This window comes from Poeciliopsis prolifica, unplaced genomic scaffold, assembly GCF_027474105.1.
Source record: "Poeciliopsis prolifica strain line A6 unplaced genomic scaffold, Auburn_PproV2 SCAFFOLD081, whole genome shotgun sequence".
Lineage (NCBI taxonomy): Eukaryota > Metazoa > Chordata > Actinopteri > Cyprinodontiformes > Poeciliidae > Poeciliopsis > Poeciliopsis prolifica.
This window is the reverse complement of record NW_026562456.1, coordinates 288,831-311,732: the sequence shown is the minus strand read 5'-3', so window position 1 is coordinate 311,732 and position 22,902 is coordinate 288,831. Positions and strand designations below refer to the sequence as shown.

At 39.0% G+C, this 22,902-nt stretch overlaps 7 protein-coding genes and 1 pseudogene across 9 annotated transcripts; 1 reads left to right on the top strand and 7 right to left on the bottom strand.

Annotated features, from left to right (window-relative positions):
* Positions 1 to 230: 230 nt before the first annotated feature.
* Positions 231 to 10,308, bottom strand: zgc:163040 (uncharacterized protein LOC100038789 homolog). The gene is made up of 3 exons (XM_055022090.1): positions 10,012 to 10,308; positions 4,067 to 4,426; positions 231 to 626 (listed from the first exon to the last, which is right to left on the bottom strand). The coding sequence occupies exons 1-3, from the start codon at positions 10,302 to 10,304 to the stop codon at positions 296 to 298; spliced, it is 984 nt and encodes a 327-aa protein (XP_054878065.1). The 5' UTR covers positions 10,305 to 10,308; the 3' UTR covers positions 231 to 295.
* LOC129352885 (histone H2A-like) lies at positions 1,279 to 1,803 on the bottom strand (annotated as a pseudogene).
* On the bottom strand, positions 5,852 to 6,626 carry LOC129352882 (histone H1-like). The gene has a single exon (XM_055022084.1). The coding sequence runs from the start codon at positions 6,623 to 6,625 to the stop codon at positions 5,876 to 5,878; it is 750 nt and encodes a 249-aa protein (XP_054878059.1). The 5' UTR covers position 6,626; the 3' UTR covers positions 5,852 to 5,875.
* On the bottom strand, positions 8,781 to 9,212 carry LOC129352887 (histone H2B 1/2-like). The gene has a single exon (XM_055022088.1). The coding sequence runs from the start codon at positions 9,200 to 9,202 to the stop codon at positions 8,828 to 8,830; it is 375 nt and encodes a 124-aa protein (XP_054878063.1). The 5' UTR covers positions 9,203 to 9,212; the 3' UTR covers positions 8,781 to 8,827.
* A 1,075-nt stretch (positions 10,309 to 11,383) lies between the features above and the next one.
* Positions 11,384 to 11,848, bottom strand: LOC129352886 (histone H2A). The gene has a single exon (XM_055022086.1). It carries the CDS (start codon positions 11,831 to 11,833, stop codon positions 11,447 to 11,449), a length of 387 nt encoding a protein of 128 aa, XP_054878061.1. The 5' UTR covers positions 11,834 to 11,848; the 3' UTR covers positions 11,384 to 11,446.
* Positions 11,849 to 12,464: 616 nt separating this feature from the next.
* LOC129352888 (histone H3) lies at positions 12,465 to 13,117 on the bottom strand. Its single transcript, XM_055022089.1, has one exon. The coding sequence runs from the start codon at positions 13,109 to 13,111 to the stop codon at positions 12,701 to 12,703; it is 411 nt and encodes a 136-aa protein (XP_054878064.1). The 5' UTR covers positions 13,112 to 13,117; the 3' UTR covers positions 12,465 to 12,700.
* Positions 13,118 to 14,051: 934 nt separating this feature from the next.
* Positions 14,052 to 14,899, bottom strand: LOC129352884 (histone H1-like). The gene has a single exon (XM_055022085.1). The coding sequence runs from the start codon at positions 14,705 to 14,707 to the stop codon at positions 14,111 to 14,113; it is 597 nt and encodes a 198-aa protein (XP_054878060.1). The 5' UTR covers positions 14,708 to 14,899; the 3' UTR covers positions 14,052 to 14,110.
* A 1,717-nt stretch (positions 14,900 to 16,616) lies between these two features.
* Positions 16,617 to 22,150, top strand: fbxo7 (F-box protein 7). 3 transcript variants are annotated; one of them, XM_055022026.1, is made up of 10 exons: positions 16,617 to 16,700; positions 17,815 to 17,937; positions 18,028 to 18,235; positions 18,839 to 19,057; positions 19,137 to 19,281; positions 19,413 to 19,496; positions 19,782 to 19,877; positions 19,945 to 20,121; positions 20,306 to 20,346; positions 21,668 to 22,150. In XM_055022026.1, coding segments are annotated over exons 1-10 (1,398 nt in total). In that variant the 5' UTR covers positions 16,617 to 16,698; the 3' UTR covers positions 21,971 to 22,150. The 3 variants fall into 3 exon arrangements, with proteins under 3 accessions (XP_054878001.1, XP_054878002.1, XP_054878003.1); XM_055022027.1 differs by having other exon boundaries at positions 16,639 to 16,787; XM_055022028.1 differs by lacking the exon at positions 16,617 to 16,700 and adding an exon at positions 16,781 to 16,867.
* Positions 22,151 to 22,902: the final 752 nt, after the last annotated feature.

The window sequence follows — 22,902 nt, the reverse complement described above, 5'->3', positions numbered from 1 at the left end:
TACCGAGATTAATTTAAAATGTTATTTGGCGGGAAATGCCGCACCTCAACATTTGAGCATGGACTGTTTTCCAAGTTTATTTTTCACACTTGGGAAGTGCTTATATATTTCCACTCTAGTGCGTTCTAACAATTCAGTTCTACAAGTGAGGCAAAAAAAAAAGCACTCCGTTAACCAAGTACTTATTCATCTCGTCACAGAACACATAAATACAAATTATATAGGAAACATCTCTTTTAAGAAGTTTGGGTGGCTCTTAAAAGAGCCGTTTGTTTGTTTTAAGGAGCTGGTAGATTTAACCGCCGAAGCCGTACAGCGTGCGGCCCTGCCTCTTGAGAGCGTACACCACATCCATGGCGGTCACAGTCTTCCTCTTTGCGTGCTCGGTGTAGGTGACGGCATCACGGATGACATTCTCCAGGAAAACCTTAAGCACACCGCGGGTCTCCTCGTAGATGAGCCCGGAGATACGCTTGACGCCGCCGCGGCGAGCCAGGCGGCGGATAGCGGGCTTGGTGATTCCCTGGATATTATCACGGAGAACCTTACGGTGACGCTTGGCGCCTCCTTTTCCGAGTCCTTTACCTCCCTTTCCACGGCCACTCATTGTGATATCAGTATTAAATCTGTCTCAACACTGACAGAAACTTCAGGGTAGCGTCTGTATTTAAACACATATGACGGACGTTCGTGAAGACAGGCATTCGCCATCTTTTAACTTCCGCCTTCAAGTCCGCAAACAGAACAGGAACCATTTCCGTTTACTGGACAATATTTCAAAATAAATACATGTATTTTAGACCGGTCATGGCAATAATTTGTGCATATAAATTAATACATCAATTAAGTTTCTTCGTTCAGGAACAAACACGCGAACAAAGTTGGATATTTGTAAATTTGATATCTTACAATTTGCAGGGCCATTAAATGGACTATTGACATTTGGAAAAAAAATAAAAATTACTTTGGATTTCCAACAGTGAGTTTCCAAAAGTGGAATTAATCTGGTTTACTCATGAACCAGATATACCCAAACTAGTTTATGTCATAAAGGCTTTGTCATTACGTTAACCTGACCAGGTAAAGAATAATCCAGAACGTTGTGATCCAGTTTTTTTAATACACGTTTATGCATCTGAATAAAACAAGTCTTCATAATGGCTGCGCTTTAACAGTTTTTACAAACCAGTTTAAGACATTACTCGTAGTTTTCTTTATTAATACGTGAAGTAAAATTTTCTTAATTATGTTTATTTTCTCACTTTAATTGCTAAATTAAAATTGGAACTTCACACTTAAAATACTTTCAGAACTTGACTCTTTAGATAGATGTAGGTGGCTCTTAAAAGAGCCGTTGGGTTTGTTTCTTCTGGTTGTAAAGGTTTACTTGGCCTTGGCTGCTTTCTCGGTCTTCTTGGGCAGCAGGACGGCCTGGATGTTGGGGAGAACACCGCCCTGTGCGATGGTGACTCCGCCAAGCAGTTTGTTGAGCTCCTCGTCGTTGCGGACGGCCAGCTGCAAGTGGCGGGGATGATCCTGGTTTTCTTGTTATCGCGGGCGGCGTTTCCAGCCAGCTCCAGGATCTCGGCGGTCAGGTACTCGAGCACCGCCGCCAGATAGACTGGAGCTCCGGCGCCGACACGCTCGGCATAGTTTCCTTTCCTCAGCAGCCTGTGAACACGGCCCACTGGGAACTGGAGCCCCGCACGGGAAGAGCGAGTCTTGGCCTTAGCTCTGGCTTTGCCGCCGGTCTTTCCACGTCCAGACATCTTGTTTTCAGATGGAGTTGATTCGATCGCTGATAAAATGCAAGTAAGTGAAACGAAAACGTTGCGTCGTCTACTTATAGGCACAGTCTGTTCACTGATTGGTCAGAGCTGAGCAGAAAGCCAGTCGTCCAATCACAAGTGCGTGCGTCAAGTTTTCACATTGGAGAGAAGACTTCCGGTTTATCGGCACTGGATTCTTCAAAAATAAAATATACAAGCTCACAGATATGCAACATTATTGGTTTTGTTGTACAACAGGGGTTTTAACTTCCCTGTGACATCATTTTCGGTTTAAAATAAAACAATATGTATAACTATGTACATCATAAACACTTTTTAATAAAACTAGACTGAATTAAATCACAGAATCAAGCTTCATATTAAAATTATAACAAAAATAATGCACTTTTTGCCTTCAGTGGAGACTTTTATATTGGAAGTATAGTCACCAGCAAATTCACACAGATAAACGTTAAAAGAAACATTGATAACAAAATAAACATATACTGTGCAGAACTTTTAGTGTGGATTAAAACATTGACAAACCACTTTAATCTGAAGAGTGTAGAAACCTGAATGGAGATGGAAATGATCTCTCTGTTTGCATAGAGCAGAATGTGGGAGTTCATGGTGAAACCAGACATAACTGCTTTCTGTGGTCCTTCTCCACATACACAGCCATCAAAACAATCTCTGCTGTGTTTTCACTTCTATCTCATGGTTGTAAACTAACCATTTTATATCCATGTATTGAAACCACAGTGTAAGTTTAAAATGCTGAGTCTTCCTGAATAATTACATTTTACATTAGTACTTTAAATTATTTTCTTAGTTTGCATTTTGCTTCAGTTCTGTATATGACTAGTTGATTCTTTAAAAATTACAGATTTTGAGTCCAGATCACAGCAAATCAACTTGAACCTCATGTTGAGGCACAGAAAATGTTGAAAATAAAAATTGTGTTTAGTGTAATGTTTTGTTCAGTCAGTGTTGAGCATGTAACTTGAATTAGCTGTACTGAAGTGTTTAACATTTGACCAATGATCTTTTAACTGAAAAAAAGACTTCAAGGCCATCTAAAGTTACTTTTACTGTGTTTTTTTGCTCCAATAATATAGGTTAAGAGCAAGTCAGAAAAGCTGACAGCATAGACATAGGTAATATGGCTAAAGAATAAAGCTCAGATTTGTAAATCTTATTCTAAATGCCTTTCTCCCTTTTAAATATAGAAATTACAAATAAAGTATTATTAGAAACATGCTTTTATTTCAATCATCTTTTCTGGTTGTTTACAATTATAACTCAAAATAAAGGGAAGCTGTAAAACAGGATGGGGGGCCAGGGAACATCACTTGATCTTCATAAACAAGAAATAAACTTTCTTGAAAGAATTGGTCATTTTAATAGGAACCATTAGAATTATATACAAACATTTCCATTCTATTAAAAAGAATCCAGAATTACTCAGGAATAAAATTGATTTCTAACTTTTAAACAATGCTTTCTAAACATACACATTCATTAATTTACATCAACTATATCATTAAATTATAGCACTCTGAGCTTGTGGAGAGTCTCAAAATAAGTTTCAAAGTGCAGAATCAGATTCCTGAATCCTGGTTACATACAAATAAGACAGTTGATGTTTTTATATTTGATCTGTCACAAATGCTTCGAAAGCAGTTGATTGTGTTTGCAACAATCTAACCAAGTCAACATGAAATCAAACTGAAGCTAAAATGATTTGCTGTAGGACAAACCATTTTGGTTGGTTATTTGGAAAATGAAGTGAATCACAGGTAAATAAGGATTCAATTGTAGCTGCTTCTGTTCAACACTATTCCTTTTTAAACTAATTACTGACAAATGTAGTTTTCTGCACACTGAATTAGTCATGTTTAAATGTTTAACAGTAAAGAGTAAAATACAGTGAAAAATATGGAGGCAGAATGAACAAAACCAGTAATGAAAATTCAACTAAAGGTACATTAGTTTCTGAAAAATTAAATTTATAAAATTAAAGCAATGAACCATAAGTGTGCACTAAAAAGTTTTGCTTTAAGCTTTTACATAGGAATTAACAGGGAAAAATTTTGTAACAATGCTTATCGTTTCAGCATAATGTTTGATATATTCCAGGAAGAGTCACTCTTTAAAATCATATAAGTGGCTCTTAAAAGAGCCGTTGGTTTGTTGAAGCGAATTAGGAATCAGCTTAAGCCCTCTCTCCACGGATACGGCGGGCCAGCTGAATGTCTTTGGGCATGATGGTAACCCTCTTGGCGTGGATGGCGCACAGGTTGGTGTCCTCGAAGAGACCCACCAGGTAAGCCTCGCTGGCCTCCTGCAGAGCCATGACGGCGGAGCTCTGGAAGCGCAGGTCGGTCTTGAAATCCTGAGCGATTTCCCTGACCAGGCGCTGGAAGGGCAGCTTGCGGATCAGCAGCTCGGTGGATTTCTGGTAGCGGCGGATCTCTCGCAGAGCCACGGTTCCGGGCCTGTAGCGGTGAGGCTTCTTAACTCCGCCGGTGGCTGGGGCGCTCTTACGGGCAGCTTTGGTTGCAAGCTGCTTCCTGGGAGCCTTTCCTCCGGTGGACTTACGAGCGGTCTGCTTGGTTCTTGCCATCGCGGTTAAATTAGTTTCTTCGTGTTTAACACTGAAGTAATGAAAGCTCTGTTCCGCAGCGAGGGTTTATAAAGAGGTGAGCGTCGCGAGGGCACTTCTGATTGGCTCAGATTGCCAGCGTCACGAGGGCACTTCTGATTGGCTCAGATTGCGAACGTGATGAAATCAAATCTGACACAGCTATTGGTTAAAACTAAGACTTCAAAATAAAGCGCGATAGAAGACTGGCAAACTAACAAAAGATGGATTATTTTAATGTTTTTAGAGATTAAATTTCTTTTGATGGATTCTTAAAATAAACACAAAATAGATGCATTTTAAGTATGAATAGTTAAAACATTTTTTGCGAAGTTTATATCCATAATTCCGGTTTTGCATGGTGATATCTTTTATGCTCAAATGTACATGCACAAGTATTTTTTACACTAGTTAGTTGCATATTTTTCTTAATCTGATTGTACTTCTTTTAGTATTTTTTTGTATTGTAGTAAATTTTCCTTTTCTGTACAGGATCTTTATTTTCATAATTTTTATATGTATTTATCCTTTCATTTACATTTAACCTCCTGATGATATACCTAAATTTTCCCACTAAGGGACAGGAAGCACACCAGTATAAGTAAAATAATAGTTTGCAGTGATTCATTATCAGAATTGAGTATTGAAATGGGAAGTACAAATAATAATCAAAATATATTCATAGATTGTGGTTGTTCATAGATTGTGTGAACAAAACAAAAATGTAATAATATTTTAGACTCATGTCAGTATTTTGGGTAATGAAAGAGCAGATAGGTTGGCTAAGAAGGCTGTAAATAAAGAAGTTATTGGTATGCCAATAAAGTTATCTAAATCTGAAGGCAAAAATATAGTCTGGAAAGAAAGTAAGAAATGATGAAAAATTAGGTGGGATAATGAAATAAATAGAATGCATTTATGTAGGATATAAAATGCAGTTGATGTCATAAGGATTAACGGAATGAACAGGAGGGAGGAGATAATTATAATTAAAATAAGAACCACTCAGTTTTTTGAATTGACTCTTTAAGATGGGCAAACATGTCACTGATTTATGTAATTGGTGTGATACTGTAGAAACAACGAGACATGTTTTATTTAGTTGTAGGAAAAAAATGTGAATCAAAGAAAAATGACTGAATATGGAAAAAGGTTTTAATAGGTAATTGAAATGTTAGAATGTGGTTGCTAAGTGAACTAGTAATGAAGGAAAAGGGACATTTAACAAAAAATAGCAGGCTCTTTGAGAGAATTTGAGGCATAAGTATTAGGATCCAACAGATGGCAGTAATGTAACAATAATGGAGGCAAGCTGCTGTTAAAATCTAAAGAAGATTATGTGTACTTTCAAATGTTGGAAACTACAAACTCAAATGCTCATTAGGAACCATCTCTTGAGTTGAAGGAGTGGTGGCTCTTAAAAGAGCCTTTGGTGCTTTAAGCAGTGAGTGAAGCAGAGTTACTAGAACCTCCTAGCCTTCTTAGCTGGGCGCCCTTTTACTGGCCTTTTCTTGGCTACTGGCTTTTTAGCTGTGGGTCTCCTAGCCACCTTTTGTTTCTTTGCAGTCTTCGGCCTCTTCACAGTCCTCGGTCTCCTTGCCACTGTCTTCTTGGGGCTCTTCTTTACCTTTTTAGCTACTTTCTTTGCCGGGGACTTCTTCGGGGACTTCTTGGCCGCTGCTTTCTTATTGGCGGGTTTTTTGGGAGCGCTGACCTTCTTGCTGGCTGGTCGCTTTGCCTTGGCGGGAACCGTCTTCTCCGCCTTCTTTGGATTGGCGGCTTTTGGCTCCCTCTTAGGCTTAGCGAGCTTGAAGGAGCCGCACGCTCCGGTCCCTTTGGTTCGGCTCAGGGTTCCTCCTGTGACCAGCTTCGTAACGGCGTTGTTGATGCGCTTGTTGCCCTTGACCACATTGATGCCTTTCACTGCCAGAGCCTTCTTGAGCGCCGTCAGAGACATTCCTTTGCGGTCCTTGGACTCGGCCACAATGGACACGATGAGTTTGTAGATGCTGGCTCCCTTCTTGGGCCGGGGATGAGGCTTCGGTGGGAAGTCCGCCGGGATTACAACAGATGATGGAGGTACCTCTGACATATTTCTCACTTGTAGAGCTACGTGTCCAGCGTGCGGCGGGAGGCGGGACTTATCACAGACGTGAGAACCGTGAAGAGACAACTCAGTCCACCGCTCCGCGCCTGCCACTGAAATGGCCATACTTGTGTTTTCTTCGCAGCATTTAAGCGTTAAATCTTCTCAAATGTGATATTTTCCAACATAAATATTACTGTAACGGAAAGGAAACTGATTTGTCTCCACAGTGAGGTCACATTTGGTTTCTAAAAGCTTTTCTTTTTGTTCCAGGAGATCTCAAAGGTGTCATAGATCCTCTGATTCTATGCATCGGCAGATGAATTTTCAACACATTTCGTCTCCTAAAACATCTAAAATCACTTTACAGAACAAATAAGTGTGGTCCTATCGTAACAAGAGAAGTCTGTGGAAAGAATAAAAATAAAATTGTTGTGGTAGTTTGATTATCTGAGCTTTAAATTTGGACGTTTCTCCGACAGTAAAAACACACGGAAGCTGTCGATGATTCCGCCGCCGGTCAGGATTCTTCTGGGATGAATCTGAAGGGGAAAAAATGTTCGCCATATAGTTATTAAATATAAGTAACTACATACCTATCACGTTTTAATTTAAAAATTAACTAACTAATGTTTGTTGTTTTCAGAAGAAAAAATAGATGAAAAAAAGTGATAACTTTAAATTGAAAACATTTCAGATCACTGCTGTTATTCCAGCGCAGCTTGATGCTATAATTATGAAGTGACTTTTTCATATTATAGAAATATTCAGCAATATTGAAGCATTGATAGTTGAATCATCTGAACTGCCATGAGGCAAACACTGAGGCAAGTTTAGTCTCCAATGCTTCTGCTTCCCTTTTTCAAATTTATTTGGCTTTGGAATCGTCTCGCATGCATTTTTGCTTGAATTCTTAAAGATTAAAACTAAATTATACTTATAATCAAGTATTCAGATACAAAAATACTTTATCAATCCCAAAGGGAAATTAAATGTAATCAATGACTTACAACAACACAACTCATCTCATCAATATTTGCATTTTCTGGCAGTATGAAGATTTTAGAAAACAAATTTCCTGTTAAAACATCCCATGGAAGATGAATAGTAATTGAAACTCCTGGCAACACATGACAAAACTAACAAGTATCTTAATAGTTAATAACCAGCAAACATAAAGTGGTGCTGGTGAATTTACTGATCACCATCCTGCAAATGCACACACTTTGGAAAAACAAATGTGATTTAGTTACCCTGTATTAAGCAGAGGTAGGCAGTGCTGATGTGCAGATCAATATTGAAATAGTGATACTTCTGACACTTTTACTTTAAAATCAATTCTCAAATTAAAATATTACTTATTTTGATACCTCAGTTATTTGCAGGAAGTGTATTCCTTCAACAAAAATTAAATGGAAAGAAACTATTGATGTCTTGCATAGATTTTGTGATTTGTTGGAATGACTTTTCTCTGACCTGGATAAATGAATAACTTGTGGTTTCAGTCATCTGGACGTCACTGCTGCAAACTGAGATGTGCAACAAACTTGGTGAAACACTTCAGATCAAAACACATCACAGAGTATAATGTTCGATAAAGACACTGAAAATATATTTTATAGATAAATATTTTCAGACTAATTTGCTTTGACTATTAAATAATTTACAAATATAGGTATTGGTAAACTATATCTTAATTAAATATTTTACAGGCAATATCAATTTGAGTCACTGCATAATGAAACATTTTTTAGATTTACCATCCATTTGGAATTGAACAAAGCATCACTGACATCAGCCTGAAAAAGTATTTACAGTATTGGATCGGAAAGTAAATCCGTATCCAATCTTTTCCACCAGGCAGATGGATCCAGAAAACAATAGATACAAAGGCTGTATCACATTTATGATTCCCTCTTGAAATATTGTATTTTTGTGATGTGTCAATGCTTCAAAAAAAATCTCAAATATTTTTTTGCATTTAACAACACATTGCTTAAATAAAAAAATCTTCTAATTATGATGTTAAAATATTTTGTAGACATAAACTTTGTCCAAATTCTGTCCTGTGTTTTAAGATTAGTCAGAGGGGGGATATAAAAAGCACAGGAAATGTCAATATAATCTAATAAAAATAAATATTTCTTATTGAATTAACAGCTGTAGTATTGATTTTGAGGAATAAAATATTTGAAACAATTGTTTTGATAATATAATTTCAAAATAATGTCAGTAAAAGTGTGTAAATATGGAAAGGACTACTTGCGCTTAGTTGTATTTGTGTGGCCCTAAAAAGGGCCTTTGTGGTTGTTAGGGTAAACAGTAGGTTTACTTGGAGCTGGTGTACTTGGTGACCGCCTTGGTGCCCTCGGACACGGCGTGTTTGGCCAGCTCACCGGGCAGCAGGAGGCGCACGGCCGTCTGGATCTCTCTGGAGGTGATGGTGGAGCGCTTGTTGTAGTGAGCCAGGCGGGAGGCTTCGGAGGCGATGCGCTCAAAGATGTCGTTAACGAACGAATTCATGATGCTCATGGCCTTGGAGGAGATGCCGGTGTCGGGGTGGACCTGCTTGAGGACCTTGTAGACGTAGATGGCGTAGCTCTCCTTCCTGGTCTTTCTCTTCTTCTTGCCTCCTTTGCCGGCCGTCTTAGTCACGGCTTTCTTGGAGCCCTTCTTGGGCGCAGACTTGGCGGGTTCAGGCATCCTGATGTGTCTCTGGGAAACAGCAACGAATGAGAGACCAGTGTTATAGATTCTGTATATAAATCAGAGTGCGCTGACGCCTGCCTCTGATTGGCTCAGCTGCTCGGAAGGTTGAAGACGTTTTCAATTCATCTCATGCGTGTAATTGCGCTTTTCGGCGCTAAACTGAATGTATAAAATGTTTTCAAAGTCTCTCATACTGCATGTTTAATTCCCATAGATGTATGTTACATTAAATACAAGTTATTTTTTATTCTTCAACATATTATACCCAATTTCAAGTAATCCAAATCACCCAATTCATTTAATCCCCAAGTAAAAATATTTAGTAGCCTTTTATACTAATTAATTCTGCCATTCAACACATGTTCCCTTAACTGACAAATGTTAAAAATTTAAACCTGTACTGCTAAATGATGCACAAGCTGAGAATAATTTGGAGGAAAGGTATAGAAAGGGTTATCAACTCATTTAAGATCAAATAAATTGGGTAACAGTATATTTTTTGGCGGGAACTGCCGCACCTCAACATTTGAGCATGGACTGTTGTCCCAGTTTATTTTTCACATTTGGGAAGTGCTTATACAATTCCTCTCTAGTGCATTCTAACAATTCAGTTCTACAAGTGAGGCAAAAAAAAAAAAAAAAAAAAAAAACACTCCGTTAACCAAGTACTTATTCATCTCGTCACAGAACACATAATACAAATTATGTAATAGGAAACATCTCTTTTAAGAAGTGTGGGTGGCTCTTAAAAGAGCCGTTTGTTTGTTTTAAGGAGCTGGTAGATTTAACCGCCGAAGCCGTACAGAGTGCGGCCCTGCCTCTTGAGAGCGTACACCACATCCATGGCGGTCACAGTCTTCCTCTTTGCGTGCTCGGTGTAGGTAACGGCATCACGGATGACATTCTCCAGGAAAACCTTGAGCACACCGCGGGTCTCCTCGTAGATGAGCCCGGAGATACGCTTGACGCCACCGCGGCGAGCTAGGCGGCGGATAGCGGGCTTGGTGATTCCCTGGATGTTATCACGGAGAACTTTACGGTGACGCTTGGCGCCTCCTTTTCCGAGTCCTTTACCTCCCTTTCCACGGCCACTCATTATGTTCTTCCTGTGTATAGTTAAAAAGCTACACTGAAGAACAACATCAGTTGAAATCCAATTTAAATCCGTACTGCGGACGTAAATGGAGACACGCAGCCCGCCATTTTTCTTCGGTCTTTACGCGCTCAATCATCTTTCTGTTTATTTAAAAAAAATCTCAAAATAAACTCCTTGATTTAAACTAATATCCAAATATATAGGAGTCGCAGAGTTAGCGATTGCAATACAAATCCTCAATAAAGCTAAGTTTTTTTCCTTTGTCAACAAAGCAAAATATCCATGGAAACTTGAATAATGTTGCACCAAATTTAACATCTTCTGAAAATTAAAACTACAATACATATTACAACCTCCTGATTTATTTTAATCTTTTCTTGTTTAAAAAATACATAAAGCCACTCTACTTATAAAAATACATAATGTGTTTCAATTCCCAGTAATCGAAACACATTATACACACATAGACCTGAACAAAGATCAGAAAGAAAATTTTCATCATACATGTTAAGATCAAGCATACATTTATCTCTTCAACACTCTTCCAAAGGCTCAGATCAACATTCATTCATTGTTTCTGCTCTAATGAGACCTGGTAATATTGCATTTATTGACTCAACTCATGTGAAAGAATATTCAGCAGAAACTTTGTGAACTCAGATAAATACATTACTCATGAAAGAACAAATTACATTGAATGAGTGAAAACATGAAGACAAGATGATGCATTAATATCTAGGTATTCAGCTGAAGAATATAGGGCTATATTGAATATAGCATAACATCTCTTTGTGTAGGTATGTACATTGTAAAGCTTATTGATGAAAATGTGGGTGAAGTTGAAGACTTGTGGTAGTGCCTAGGAGGAACTTTTAGCAGTAAAAATTGAATGGTTAAGATTTAATCATCCCACAACCTATTATCAAAAAATTTCTCCCCATTTCTATCTTCCTTTGACAGAAAATATTGGGCAGTCATAAATATATCACCTCCCTCATCTCAATGGTGACCTAAGGCCCTTCATAATTGTTTTAATGTGCTTGGTATCAACAGACTTTCAAAGTTCAGGATTCGACTCTTTAGATAGATGTAGGTGGCTCTTAAAAGAGCCGTTGGGTTTGTTGCTTCTGGTTGTAAAGGGTTTACTTGGCCTTGGCTGCTTTCTCGGTCTTCTTGGGCAGCAGGACAGCCTGGATGTTGGGGAGAACACCGCCCTGTGCGATGGTTACTCCGCCAAGCAACTTGTTGAGCTCCTCGTCGTTGCGGACGGCCAGCTGCAAGTGGCGGGGGATGATCCTGGTCTTCTTGTTATCGCGGGCAGCGTTTCCAGCCAGCTCCAGGATCTCGGCGGTCAGGTACTCGAGCACCGCCGCCAGATAGACTGGAGCTCCGGCGCCGACACGCTCGGCATAGTTTCCTTTCCTCAGAAGCCTGTGAACACGGCCCACTGGGAACTGGAGCCCCGCACGGGAAGAGCGAGTCTTGGCCTTAGCCCTTGCTTTGCCGCCGGTCTTTCCACGTCCAGACATCTTGTTGAGTCTTGATCTTCTTGTTTCAAGGAGAAATAATGCCACGCCAGCGGCCATCAGTATTTATCCACACCATCTGTTCGCTGATTGGTGAAGTATGGGCAGAAGAGACGTTAACCAATCAGAATGCTCTACGTCAAGTTTCCGCACTGCAGACACGATTTCTGCTCTTTAGCGGATAGGATATACTTTACATTATTTTAATACATGAAAAAGTATTTGCTTACTTCAGTGTTCCATGTTTTGGTAATAAAAAAATATCTGTATGAGATATTTTAGTGACATTTAGAAAATTATTGTGTAAAGGCCAAATGATTTTAAGTTTGAAGTTCTGTCTTTATTTTGGCAACTTTCTAAATGAAAATTTGACCTTTCCAAATTTTACTGTAACATTTAGTTAAGCTATACAACTAAAATGACATTATCTAATTTAGTAAACATATTCAAACCACTTCAATTCTTCAGCAACACACTTTAAATACTCTACCAGAACAAAACCACTCCACAATTTAAAAAGTAACACTTAAAAATATACATGACAGTAACAGATGACAAGGGTTGCGCAGTTGTCACGCCCTCTATGTGTTAATATAGAAAAATATTGCTGTACATAAATATTCCTCATCCAAAACGTCTAACATCTCTGACCTGCCAAGTAAGTAGCCTCCTTACTACAAGATAACAGTATTTAAGGAACAGACTTTTTTTACGTTTGTATTAAATGTGCCATGTTAACAGAATAGTTTTTAATAAATCAAGTTTGTTCAGTAATCAAGCTTGATTCATACAGACTTATTAAATGAATCGCTCTTCAGATTCATGTTGGTGGCTCTTAAAAGAGCCGTTGGGTGTTTGTTATAAGGTCATTTAAGCACGTTCTCCGCGGATACGGCGGGCCAGCTGGATGTCTTTGGGCATGATGGTGACCCTCTTGGCGTGGATGGCGCAAAGGTTGGTGTCCTCGAAGAGACCCACCAAGTAAGCCTCGCTGGCCTCCTGCAGAGCCATGACGGCGGAGCTCTGGAAGCGCAGGTCGGTCTTGAAATCCTGAGCGATCTCCCTGACCAGGCGCTGGAAGGGCAGCTTGCGGATCAGCAGCTCGGTGGATTTCTGGTAGCGGCGAATCTCTCGCAGAGCCACGGTACCGGGCCTGTAACGGTGAGGCTTCTTAACTCCGCCGGTGGCTGGGGCGCTCTTACGGGCAGCTTTGGTTGCCAGCTGCTTCCTTGGAGCCTTTCCTCCGGTGGATTTACGAGCGGTCTGCTTGGTTCTTGCCATCGCAATTCAGTAGGTTTCTTCGCGCTTTAAACTGAAGAGATGAATTCTCTGGTCTGCAGCGGGGGTTTATAAAGAAACCGGCGGCGCGACTGCACTTCTGATTGGTTCAAGTTGCTGACGTGTTGAAACGTATCTGTCTCAGCTATTGGTTGAATTTGAAATTTCAAAATAAAGCGCGATAGTCTTGTGACGAACCTAGAAGGGGTGGGGGGAGAAAAGGACGGGTGTTTTAACGCGTTTTAAAAAAAGTAAAGACTGGAATTTATATTAATAGATTCTTACAATATCTAGTAAATATTGCTTTTGAAATTCAGGAACTTGTCTATGGCTCACCTCAACACTGGCTTTATATTATGAAGCCGTTGTTCTTTTAATTGGAAAAACTGACAGTGTACATATGTGTATTGTGTGTCTTTTTGTCCCTTATTTTACTTTATTTCTTAAGTTTGTGTATTTTTATTTAGCATTTTTATAACAGGATTTTTTTTCTGTTTTAATACAATTATGACCAGTAATTCTGAATGTGACTCAAATCCGAAAGTGAAATCATTTGTCTTCTATTTCATTTGTGCAGATACTCAGCATTCTTTCTAGTTTAGTTTCAATATTAAATATAAATTAAAACATCCCCACTAAATTGCTAACTTCTGTGATTTAAGTTCCTTTTACAATGTAATTTTTTTAAAGATTTAATGTAGAATCTTTACTGAAAACCTACCTCACTGCAGTTTGACAGGGAGCGTCATTAAGTTTAATTCTGGATGTTTCTGCATCAGTTTATAGTCAGTGACTGAATATAGCGCGAAGCTCTTTGGGTTCTTCAACACTAGTGTCATTACACTTACTCTATTGATGTAATTGGAGGTAGTTTAATCATTTCTAGTATTTTATAAACTGATTAATTCAATGCTTGTTGGGAATCATGTCTTAATTTGTAGAAGTGGTGGCTCTGAAAAGAGCCTTTGGTGCCTTAAGCAGTGGTTGGAGGAGAAAAGATGTTTATTTCTTGGCCTTCTTCGCTGCGGGTTTTTTGGCTCCCGTTTTCTTGGCTGCAGGCTTCTTAGCAGCCTTTGGCTTCTTAGCGGGCTTCTTCGGGCTCTTTTTGGGGCTCTTCTTGACCACCTTTTTGGGAGCTTTCTTGGCCGCTGCCTTCTTCGGAGATTTCTTGGCTGCTGTTTTCTTAGCGGCGGGTTTCTTGGGTGTTGTGGCTTTCTTGGGAGCTGGTTTCTTTGCCTTGGCGGGAGCCTTCTTCTTCACCACCTTCTTGACCGGCTTGGTGGCTTTGGGCTCCTTAGCGAGCTTGAAGGACCCGGATGCTCCGGTACCTTTAGTTTGACTAAAAGTTCCCTTTGTCACAAGCTTGGTAACGGCGGTGTTGATGCGCTTGTTGGCTTTGGCCACATCGACGCCTTTCCCGGCGAGGACCTTCTTAAGAGCCGCCACAGACATCCCCTTGCGCTCTTTGGATTCGGCCACGGCGGCCACGATGAGTTTAGCGAGGCTGGGTCCATCTTTTTTAGCCTTACTAGCGGTCTTCTTCTTCGGGGCTTTAGCCGGAGCTTTAGCCGGTGCGGGAGCTGGAGCAACTTCTGCCATGATTCTCAGTTAATGATGGAGTCTCGAGCGAGGCGGAACTTATAATATCCATGAGAACCGTGAAGAGACAACTCTGTAGGCTCGTCTGCAGCCGCCTGAAAAGCGTCACCATTTGTGTTTTCTTTGTCACGTTTTAGGCATTAAATCTTTGCCAACTTTATATTTTTTTGTCATAAATGTTACTGTAACAGAAAGAGAACAGATTTATCTCTAGACTAGGGTCATATTTGTTTTTATTTTTTCCCCAGGAACCTTCGAATCTCCTCGATACGGGATGATTTACTACAGCTGGTGGGGAGTTTTTTCCACATTTCATTCTAAAAAACAACTAAAATAAGTTTGTGTGGAGTATATTTAGGATGCCTCCGTTAGCAGAGGCATGTGAAAATAAAAGAACAGAAAAATAATTGTAATTGTGCGATTTGATGAGTAGTTAAAAGGGATTTATTTGCCGGAAATAAACACACAAATAAGGATTCGTTTCTTTAATGTGCCTGCTGGAACAGATTGCTTGTTTCATAAATTTTTTTATGAAAAGTGGTGATTTTTGAGTACAATGTAAGAAGAAGTTCACCAAAGCAGTGTTTGTGATTAAATCTATTCATCACTTCCATGAATTATGTTGTATTTGATGTACTTGTTGCAGTTTCTATTTGTTTCTTCTAATTCAGCAAAGCTTTGGGACCTTGTCTGTAGTTTATAAATAAAGTATCATATTTTTACATAAATTTGATGGTAATTCATCAGAATAAGGGGCAATGAAGAATTTAAATATTAATAATCTAATTATAGCAATACGCCAGCCAATTTGAGATGATTGTAACTCACCAGCACAAACTTAATTGTATAAGAATGGCGTGTTCTGGATGTTCAGATCTTTTTATTGCTTGTAATCTTCATAGGTGCTTTTTGGAGGAATGAAGAAGATTCTACCTTTATTCTGAGAATATCAGACTTCTTATTTTATAAAATGCTGTCTATTTAATTTCAAGTGTGAGGTTTATAATGAAAACAGCATAAAGCTTTGCTCTCACAGAAATTGACTTATTACTAAGATGTGTACATCTTCTGAGATATTTTAAAAGTGAACATGCAAATGAGTGTTATAAGCAGCATTCAGTGTATTAAACCTAATTAATCTACATGAATTTCAGTGATGCCTGGAGTTTTAAAATGGGCACAAAGTCAAACAAATACATCTCGTATTTAACTTGTGTTTGGTTAAATACCTTTCCTACTGTGTCATGTTGAGGATTTAATTCTTAATTTGCAATAATGTGAATTTACAGATCTAAACCAACAAACATTCAGAATATCCCTTTATTTAACAGGAAGCCTGTTTCTTTTTTAACACTATGCCAGTTTTCATGTAGACAAATAAAACCTCTTTGTGCCATTAAACACCATTATAAAAATTATTTTAACAAGCTGTAGCTCTAATGTCCCTGGCATGACAAAGTTAGAGCTGTTTAATACAACTGTATTATCATGACGACAATGCCTCTGGAACTGGAGGTTGTGTTATAAGACTTATGTTTTATTTTTTGAATCACAGAATTAAAAAAATATTATTAATTTGTGGTAAACGCATTTACCACAAATTAAATGTTATTTTGGTGGAGTCATTATCCAGCAGGCCTTTTTGCCCACTAATTTTAAAAATTAGTTTTCCTCTGGGGAAAAATCGGTTGTTCAGGGTTTTCAAGAGTATAAAAAATATATATTGCTCCAGATGCCGAGGAAGAATCAATAATCTATTTAAAAAATTACAAAAATATCAAAATTAAATTTAAACATCTTTTAATTAGAAAATTTATAGTCAAATAAAAATAAACGAATTTGATATTTCCCAAAGCAGCTTTTCTTTTATTTTATTTTTTACTTTTATTTTGAAAATCCAAACCGGAAGCTTCTTTAAGTGGGATTTCCGGCAATGTTTGTCACCAAAGAAACGAGATGAAATCTACGGAAAATTTGTCCGTTAGAACAAAATGTGAGTGTTTTTCTGGTTATTTTTGACCTTATGCTGCAGTCTGGATGCAAACGGGAGGTTTAGTTATCCAACCAGTCAACTAACAAGGTTAGACAAAAGTCTTAACTGTTGTTACGCAGCGACTTGAATAAAACGTTGCTAACTTCCAGAAACGAAACAAAAACCAGGTGATTTCTCGAACAATTTTCTATTACGATTAATTTAACAACATCTGTTTTGTGTGAAGCCACTGAATAACGACGGTAGTGTATGTTACCGTCTTCTGTAAATTCAGAGTTGTTCATTGTTAACAGGAAGTAAAATGTGTGGAAAAAGAGCAAAACAAAACGAGAGTGACGCATCAGAAATTAAATAACTCAGACCACCAGTTAAGATTCAGGACTTGTAATAAAATTGTTTCACAGTTTTCCCTGACAATAAAAAAGCAGTTATGTGTAAATAATGTTTGCCTCAAACTTCTCAGAGCTTCCTTTTGTTTCGAGGGTCTAATTTATAAATTCATCAGCTTTATTGCGTTTAGATTGTTGATGTTTTGGGTCCAGAATTTCCTAAACAGAGTGTTGGTATGAAACGATTTGTTCTAACTGGGTTTAGAGCTGATCATGTCATTCTTTTAAGTAGAATTAGGGCACCGGCTTATTTTATTTGGGGTTTGTCGTCAAGAACTCTGAACATGATGATATTTATTTGTATATCTGACCTTTAAGTGTAATGAAAACATTCGTACCTGCATGATGAGTTTATGCAGACTCAACTTTTTTCTGCTGGCTTTCTGTCAGTTTACAGATTAAATTAAAATGTTTCCTTTTGGACGTTTGCGGTTATATTTACAGATAATCTCTGTTAGTAATGCTGAATCTCAAGTCTGCAACTTTCCATGTTACAAAGCTACTTGATTTATTTGGTTTGCATTTTTTTGTTTGTACCATTAAAATGTGTTGTTGTTGTCAATCAAATGTTGATTTTTAGCTTCAAAGTTAAACTAAAACTGAGTGAAGCCATTAAATAAATTGCACTACGTGTCAAACATTGCCAATTCGCCAATATGAAAAAGCGCTACTGAATGCCAGGAGCAGAGTCCATGCTGAATCTGATGCATGTTTTCTGTCCGCAGGATGAAGCTGCGGGTTCGGATCAACCGACAGACCAGCAGGGTGGAGTTACCAGGCGAGGAGCCCACCCTGCAGGAACTCTCAGATCTGATCAGGCAGACGCTGCTGTCCGATCATGGACTCAGGTCAGGCTTTACTTTTCTTTCTCCCTGGAAAGGCGCATACAGATAAAGGCGTGTGTGCTGAGTTTGATCTTTGTGTCTGTCTCTGCTCAGCGCCGACACAGAGTTCAGTTTGTCGTTGAACGGCTCAGAGCTCCTCTCAGAATCCAGTCAGACTCTGTCATCCAGTGGAATCGTTTCTGGGGATCTGATCTGTGTCCTTCTGCCGCAGCCGCCACCTGCTGCCATGGCAACCTCAGAAAGGACCACAAGCTCCACAGAAACAAACAGCCAGGAAGATACCAACCGGACCACTGGCCAGGTGAGATTATATTCATGAGTTTAATCCAAACGACACCCAAAGTGTTATATTTCAGTTTCAAAATCTGCGTTCACAACCTTCACTAATTCCAGCGTCGTCTCAGTTTTCATCAACAATCTGCGGGAAAATAAAAGTGGCTGGTCCATGAAGCGTTCAGGTGAAGCTCTGGAATCAGCATTTTTGGCTTCCAGCAAACTGCCTGCATCAGAGCCTTGAGCAGCCAGTAAAACTTAAATTTGGGTTTTAGGCGAAAATGTATTTATTACTGTATAAAATAAATAAGTGGTGCAATGAAAAATCTACACAATGTGCAAATTTTTTTCTGATTATTTGATTAATCATCAAAAATATTTGATTAATCAATTACTAAAATTATTTTTTATTTCACCTCAATTTGAAAATGAAGGAATGACTACAAGCTTTTCTACGGCTTCTGTGCGACGGGTTATTCGAGAACAGCTGCTGTGAAAATGCATTAAACAACTGACTCTGATTCATCTCTCACTTCAGTCATCTGAGTCCAAATTCAGATGATTTGCCCAATTTAGAAAATAATACTTTATTCGGATCCAACCTGACGGTTTTGTTCTGGTTCTTTTGCAGGACAGCAGCAGTAGCCCTCAGCTGCTGCAGACCTGCAACATGCAGAGCTGTTCAGCAGCGCCCCCTGTCTGGGAGCCCATGCTGTGCAGCGAAGCTGAGGACAGTGAGGCTCCTCTGTCCCTGGAGCTGCTCTACCACACGGCCCAGACCAGCAGCCCCAACGACGCCATCATGGTGGCAGCGCATCTCCTCATGCTGGAGACTGGCTTCTCCGCTCAGGTGAGGCCATGGAACACCCTGGTCCTTCTGCTTCCTGTGGATCACAGCTGGATCACAGCTGGATCTGCTTTGTGTTCAGGGCAGCGAGCTGAAGCCTGGGGAGATGCCTGCAGGGTGGAGGTCTGCGGGTGGAGTCTACAGGCTGCAGTACACCCATCCTTTATGTGAAAACAGTCTGGTGTCGGTGGTGGCCGTGGGCATGGGCCCCTTGCTGGTCCTTAACGGTAACTTCATTTTTCTGCTCCTGTTTTAGCTGATTCAGCCTCAGGTCATTTGCTTTTGGTCTATAATCATAAACATTTGACCTAAAATCTGCCCAACCCGTTTTGTTTTATCTTCTGCTTGTTCTTTGCAGCGGTTCTGAAGGTTCCTGAAACCATCGACACGACTCAGAAGCTGCTGCTGAAGACATCCAGCTACGTGACTCAAGATTGTCCAGGTACGGCCGAGGTTCTGTATGTGGATTCAAATTCTCATTAGCATTAGCAGCATGCTGGGCTCATTTTACATAACAAAACAAACTACATTTACAAAAATACCAACCACATATTAGTTCTGCTTTATTTTACACCAGTGATCATTTTTAATATGGCTTAATCTATTGGACCAAAAAACAGAGGAACAAATAAAATGAGACAATAGTAGAATTTGAATGACAAGTTTGTTCAGTTCTATATTAGAACATCTCAGTTGTACAGGCTTAACTTTCCCTGCTTTTATTCAGGAGAAAATGCAGCCACAGCCTTCAAGAATCTGAAGAAACTTTCCCGAATCTTCAAAGACCAGCTGGCGTACCCGCTGATCGCTGCTGCAAGAGAAGGTAAGCAAAGCTGAACTCTGCACAGCCTGGAGGTGTGATGATAGAAAGTGACGGTGTGTTTTCCCAGCCATGGCGCTGCCGGTGGCATTCGGTCTGCAGGCTCTCCCTCCTGAGCTGCTGCTTCGGGTCCTCCGCCTGCTGGACGTCCACTCCCTGATCAGACTGTCGGCCGCCAGCTGGCACTTCAACACCGCCGCATCTGACTCCACCCTCTGGAAACATCTGTACATCCGGGACTTCTCTAGTAAGACGTCAGAACCAGAAATTGAAACTGTAGTTTTTATTTCTGCTCTTTAGATCAAAGTAAAACTTCAGTTTGTTTTAGTGAAGAAATCCTGTTGCTGTAACGGTTAGCTAAGCCAACTCTTGAGTTAGCTGAAATGATTTGTACAATTAAATTTATCTGATTATAACTTCTTTGTTTTTAGGTCCTGATACCAGGCTACCCACAGAGACAGACTGGAAACAGGTGAGAAACATTTTTCTCACGTCTGCTTAATTCTTCTGAAATGAACATTTGTGCTGGGAGTTTGAAAAAAATGATCTTTTTGTACAGATCTCTTATAACACTAAGCATTTATTCAACATACATAACTTTAAAAATTAAAACAATGTAATAAATAGCTCTCCAAAAGTTTTATTCTTATCTTAAACATGGATTCATAATGTCAAATTACTCCAGCTTTGATGCCAGAGTATCCAACAATATATCTGACCCACCAATATGAAATCACATGTAAAATTAATACTGACCCAGTTTTATTTATAATTATACCAATGTTAATGCAAATAAAATGTGCATCCATATTATGTCTTTTTTAATCTATCTGTTTTATAAGTTTTCACAAGGTTAATCGCTGACACTTTTTCCACTGGTGTTGTGTCTTTTAATAAAGACGTCCCAGGCGTATCTGTTGCTTGGCCTTCATGTACTGCTTGAATGAAATCCTTGCTTTTGATGCAACCATTCTCTTGTCGACGGCGATCTCCTGATCCCAAACTGAGTTTGGTTCTGGTTCTTTTATCATTATGTTCTGTAGATTTGCTTGTGGGTTTTTGCTACTTTGTTTATGTGTTAAATAAAAATGTAAATCTCAATTATAATATCATACTAAAGTAAGATTGTCTGTTTTCGTAACAAAACAAATAGTTACGTAAATGGAAGGCTTCTCATAAACTACATAACTACAATAATATAGGGCTGAAACGATACCTTGAATGATTCGAGTTCTTCCATTATTAAAATTCCTCGAGGAAACTGTACCTGCCTCGAAGCTTCATTAAATTGTGTTTTATTATTTAGCGCACGGCGTTCCGCCCAAGTCATTATTTGTGGTGGGCAGTTCCGCCTATGAGTTGCTGCGAAGCACTGGCAGCAGGGCAATTAATTGTTCGGCGTTTTATTAGGCTTTGGGAGATAAATGAGTATTGTTACACTGAGTTGCGCAATGCTTGGTTGGAGTACGACAACTTTTCTGTCATTGGAGGGAGAGAGAGGATTACTCGATTATCGTAAAAATATCCTACTCAATTACTAAAATATTATTTTACAGCAGCCCTACAATATTAACATTCGTATTTGCCAAGTTAGGCTGAAAAAATGAGACAACAGTTTTTTATTAATCCAGAGAAAGAGCCTAAATTAATGGCCATCCTTTAAAGTCGTCTTGTAACATAAGACGTTTATTTAAAGTTTAATTTTGTTATGTTAGAATCAGTTAACACTGATAAATAATCAGGTGTTGCTGTGGGATTCCTGATGAATACTCTGGCTCTTTTTTTTCTTACAGCTTTACAAAAAGTCCTACAAAGCCTGCTTAGACTTACAACATCACATTCGTCCCTACTCCCTGCCGCCCTTCCCCATACGTGACATCATCACCACGGTGCCCCGGCCCCTCTTCCCTCCGCTGCCAGGGATCATCGGGGGCGACTACGACCAGCGACCGAACCTCCCACGCAACCTTCTGCGACCTCGGTACGACCCCATTGGCCCGCTCGTGGATATCCCCTCAGGACATCCAGGACGACCCCGTTTGGATTTCCGCAGACCAGGAGCAAGATCATTAAACATCCGCAGAGGATTCATCTGAGTGTCGATTCCAGAACTGAACAATAAAAACACAACAAAACATTTGATTAAAGTCTGTTTGGTTCTGAAGCTCCAAAGATGAGACTGAAAATACTTTAAAATGGATTTCAGATCTCAAGGTCTGAATGTTTCCACTAAGATGACATGAATCTCTAAATGTCTAAAAAGAAAATTTACTTTACTTTGAAAACAAATCTACTTGGATGTTCTCCAAGTAGTCAGCCTTTATGCTTCCTGTAAATGAGAGAGAGCAGCACCAAACTTCTTAAACAGAATCAAACGTTTTTGTGGCAGATTTATTTAAAGAAAATATTTTCATCATTGGCAACTGAAAACTTTGTTTTATGTTCAGGTTCTCTTCTGGTAATACTTTCCCTTTAAGTATTCAGCTCAGAGGTGTGAGGCTTAGCAGATCAGTCCAGATATTTTTACTTACACTGTCTTCTCATGAAACTAATTTAAATTGAACAAACCACACAATGGATCATTTGTCAGTTTATTGTGGGATTTATAAAAATGTATTCTGTTTGTTTTGTAAAATCAATCTCTACCAAGATAAAAGAATTATTCCATGTTTCTCCAGCTGATAACTTGAATAAAATAAGTGGCTAATCACTGATAAAAATATTTTGTGATTTATTATGACCAGGCGTCACCATTACCTAGTTTTTCTATTCCAAGCTGTGTTAACCTTCATAAATATATAAACATGCAGCGGGATAAAAAGCAGGATATTTTCTGTCAGACATATTTTTCAGAAAAAACATCAGAAAAAAGTATGTTAACACATAAATGAAGGTTAAATTTTTCATTTAGGAGCTAGCTGTTCATTACAAAGTTAAATCTTCCTGGAACCATATTTTATTCACCTGGATGAAATATAAATTCTATTTTATATAAATATTTGTACATTTCAGTGCTATATTTAGCTTT

Excerpts from the sequence above, each read along its gene's own strand:
- LOC129352882 (XM_055022084.1), bottom strand. The coding sequence starts at position 6,625 with ATGGCCATTTCAGTGGCAGGCGCGGAGCGGTGGACTGAGTTGTCTCTT.
- LOC129352887 (XM_055022088.1), bottom strand. The coding sequence starts at position 9,202 with ATGCCTGAACCCGCCAAGTCTGCGCCCAAGAAGGGCTCCAAGAAAGCC.
- zgc:163040 (XM_055022090.1), bottom strand. The coding sequence starts at position 10,304 with ATGAGTGGCCGTGGAAAGGGAGGTAAAGGACTCGGAAAAGGAGGCGCC. Across the intron at positions 4,427-10,011 it reads AAGAGGCAGGGCCGCACTCT|TGTTAAACACGAAGAAACTA; the intron begins GTACGGCTTCGG and ends TCATTACTTCAG. Across the intron at positions 627-4,066 it reads CTCTTCGAGGACACCAACCT|ATTTAATACTGATATCACAA; the intron begins GTGCGCCATCCA and ends GTGTTGAGACAG.
- LOC129352886 (XM_055022086.1), bottom strand. The coding sequence starts at position 11,833 with ATGTCTGGACGTGGAAAGACCGGCGGCAAAGCAAGGGCTAAGGCCAAG.
- LOC129352888 (XM_055022089.1), bottom strand. The coding sequence starts at position 13,111 with ATGGCAAGAACCAAGCAGACCGCTCGTAAATCCACCGGAGGAAAGGCT.
- LOC129352884 (XM_055022085.1), bottom strand. The coding sequence starts at position 14,707 with ATGGCAGAAGTTGCTCCAGCTCCCGCACCGGCTAAAGCTCCGGCTAAA.
- fbxo7 (XM_055022026.1), top strand. Across the intron at positions 19,282-19,412 it reads CCCCTTGCTGGTCCTTAACG|CGGTTCTGAAGGTTCCTGAA; the intron begins GTAACTTCATTT and ends TGTTCTTTGCAG. Across the intron at positions 19,497-19,781 it reads CGTGACTCAAGATTGTCCAG|GAGAAAATGCAGCCACAGCC; the intron begins GTACGGCCGAGG and ends GCTTTTATTCAG.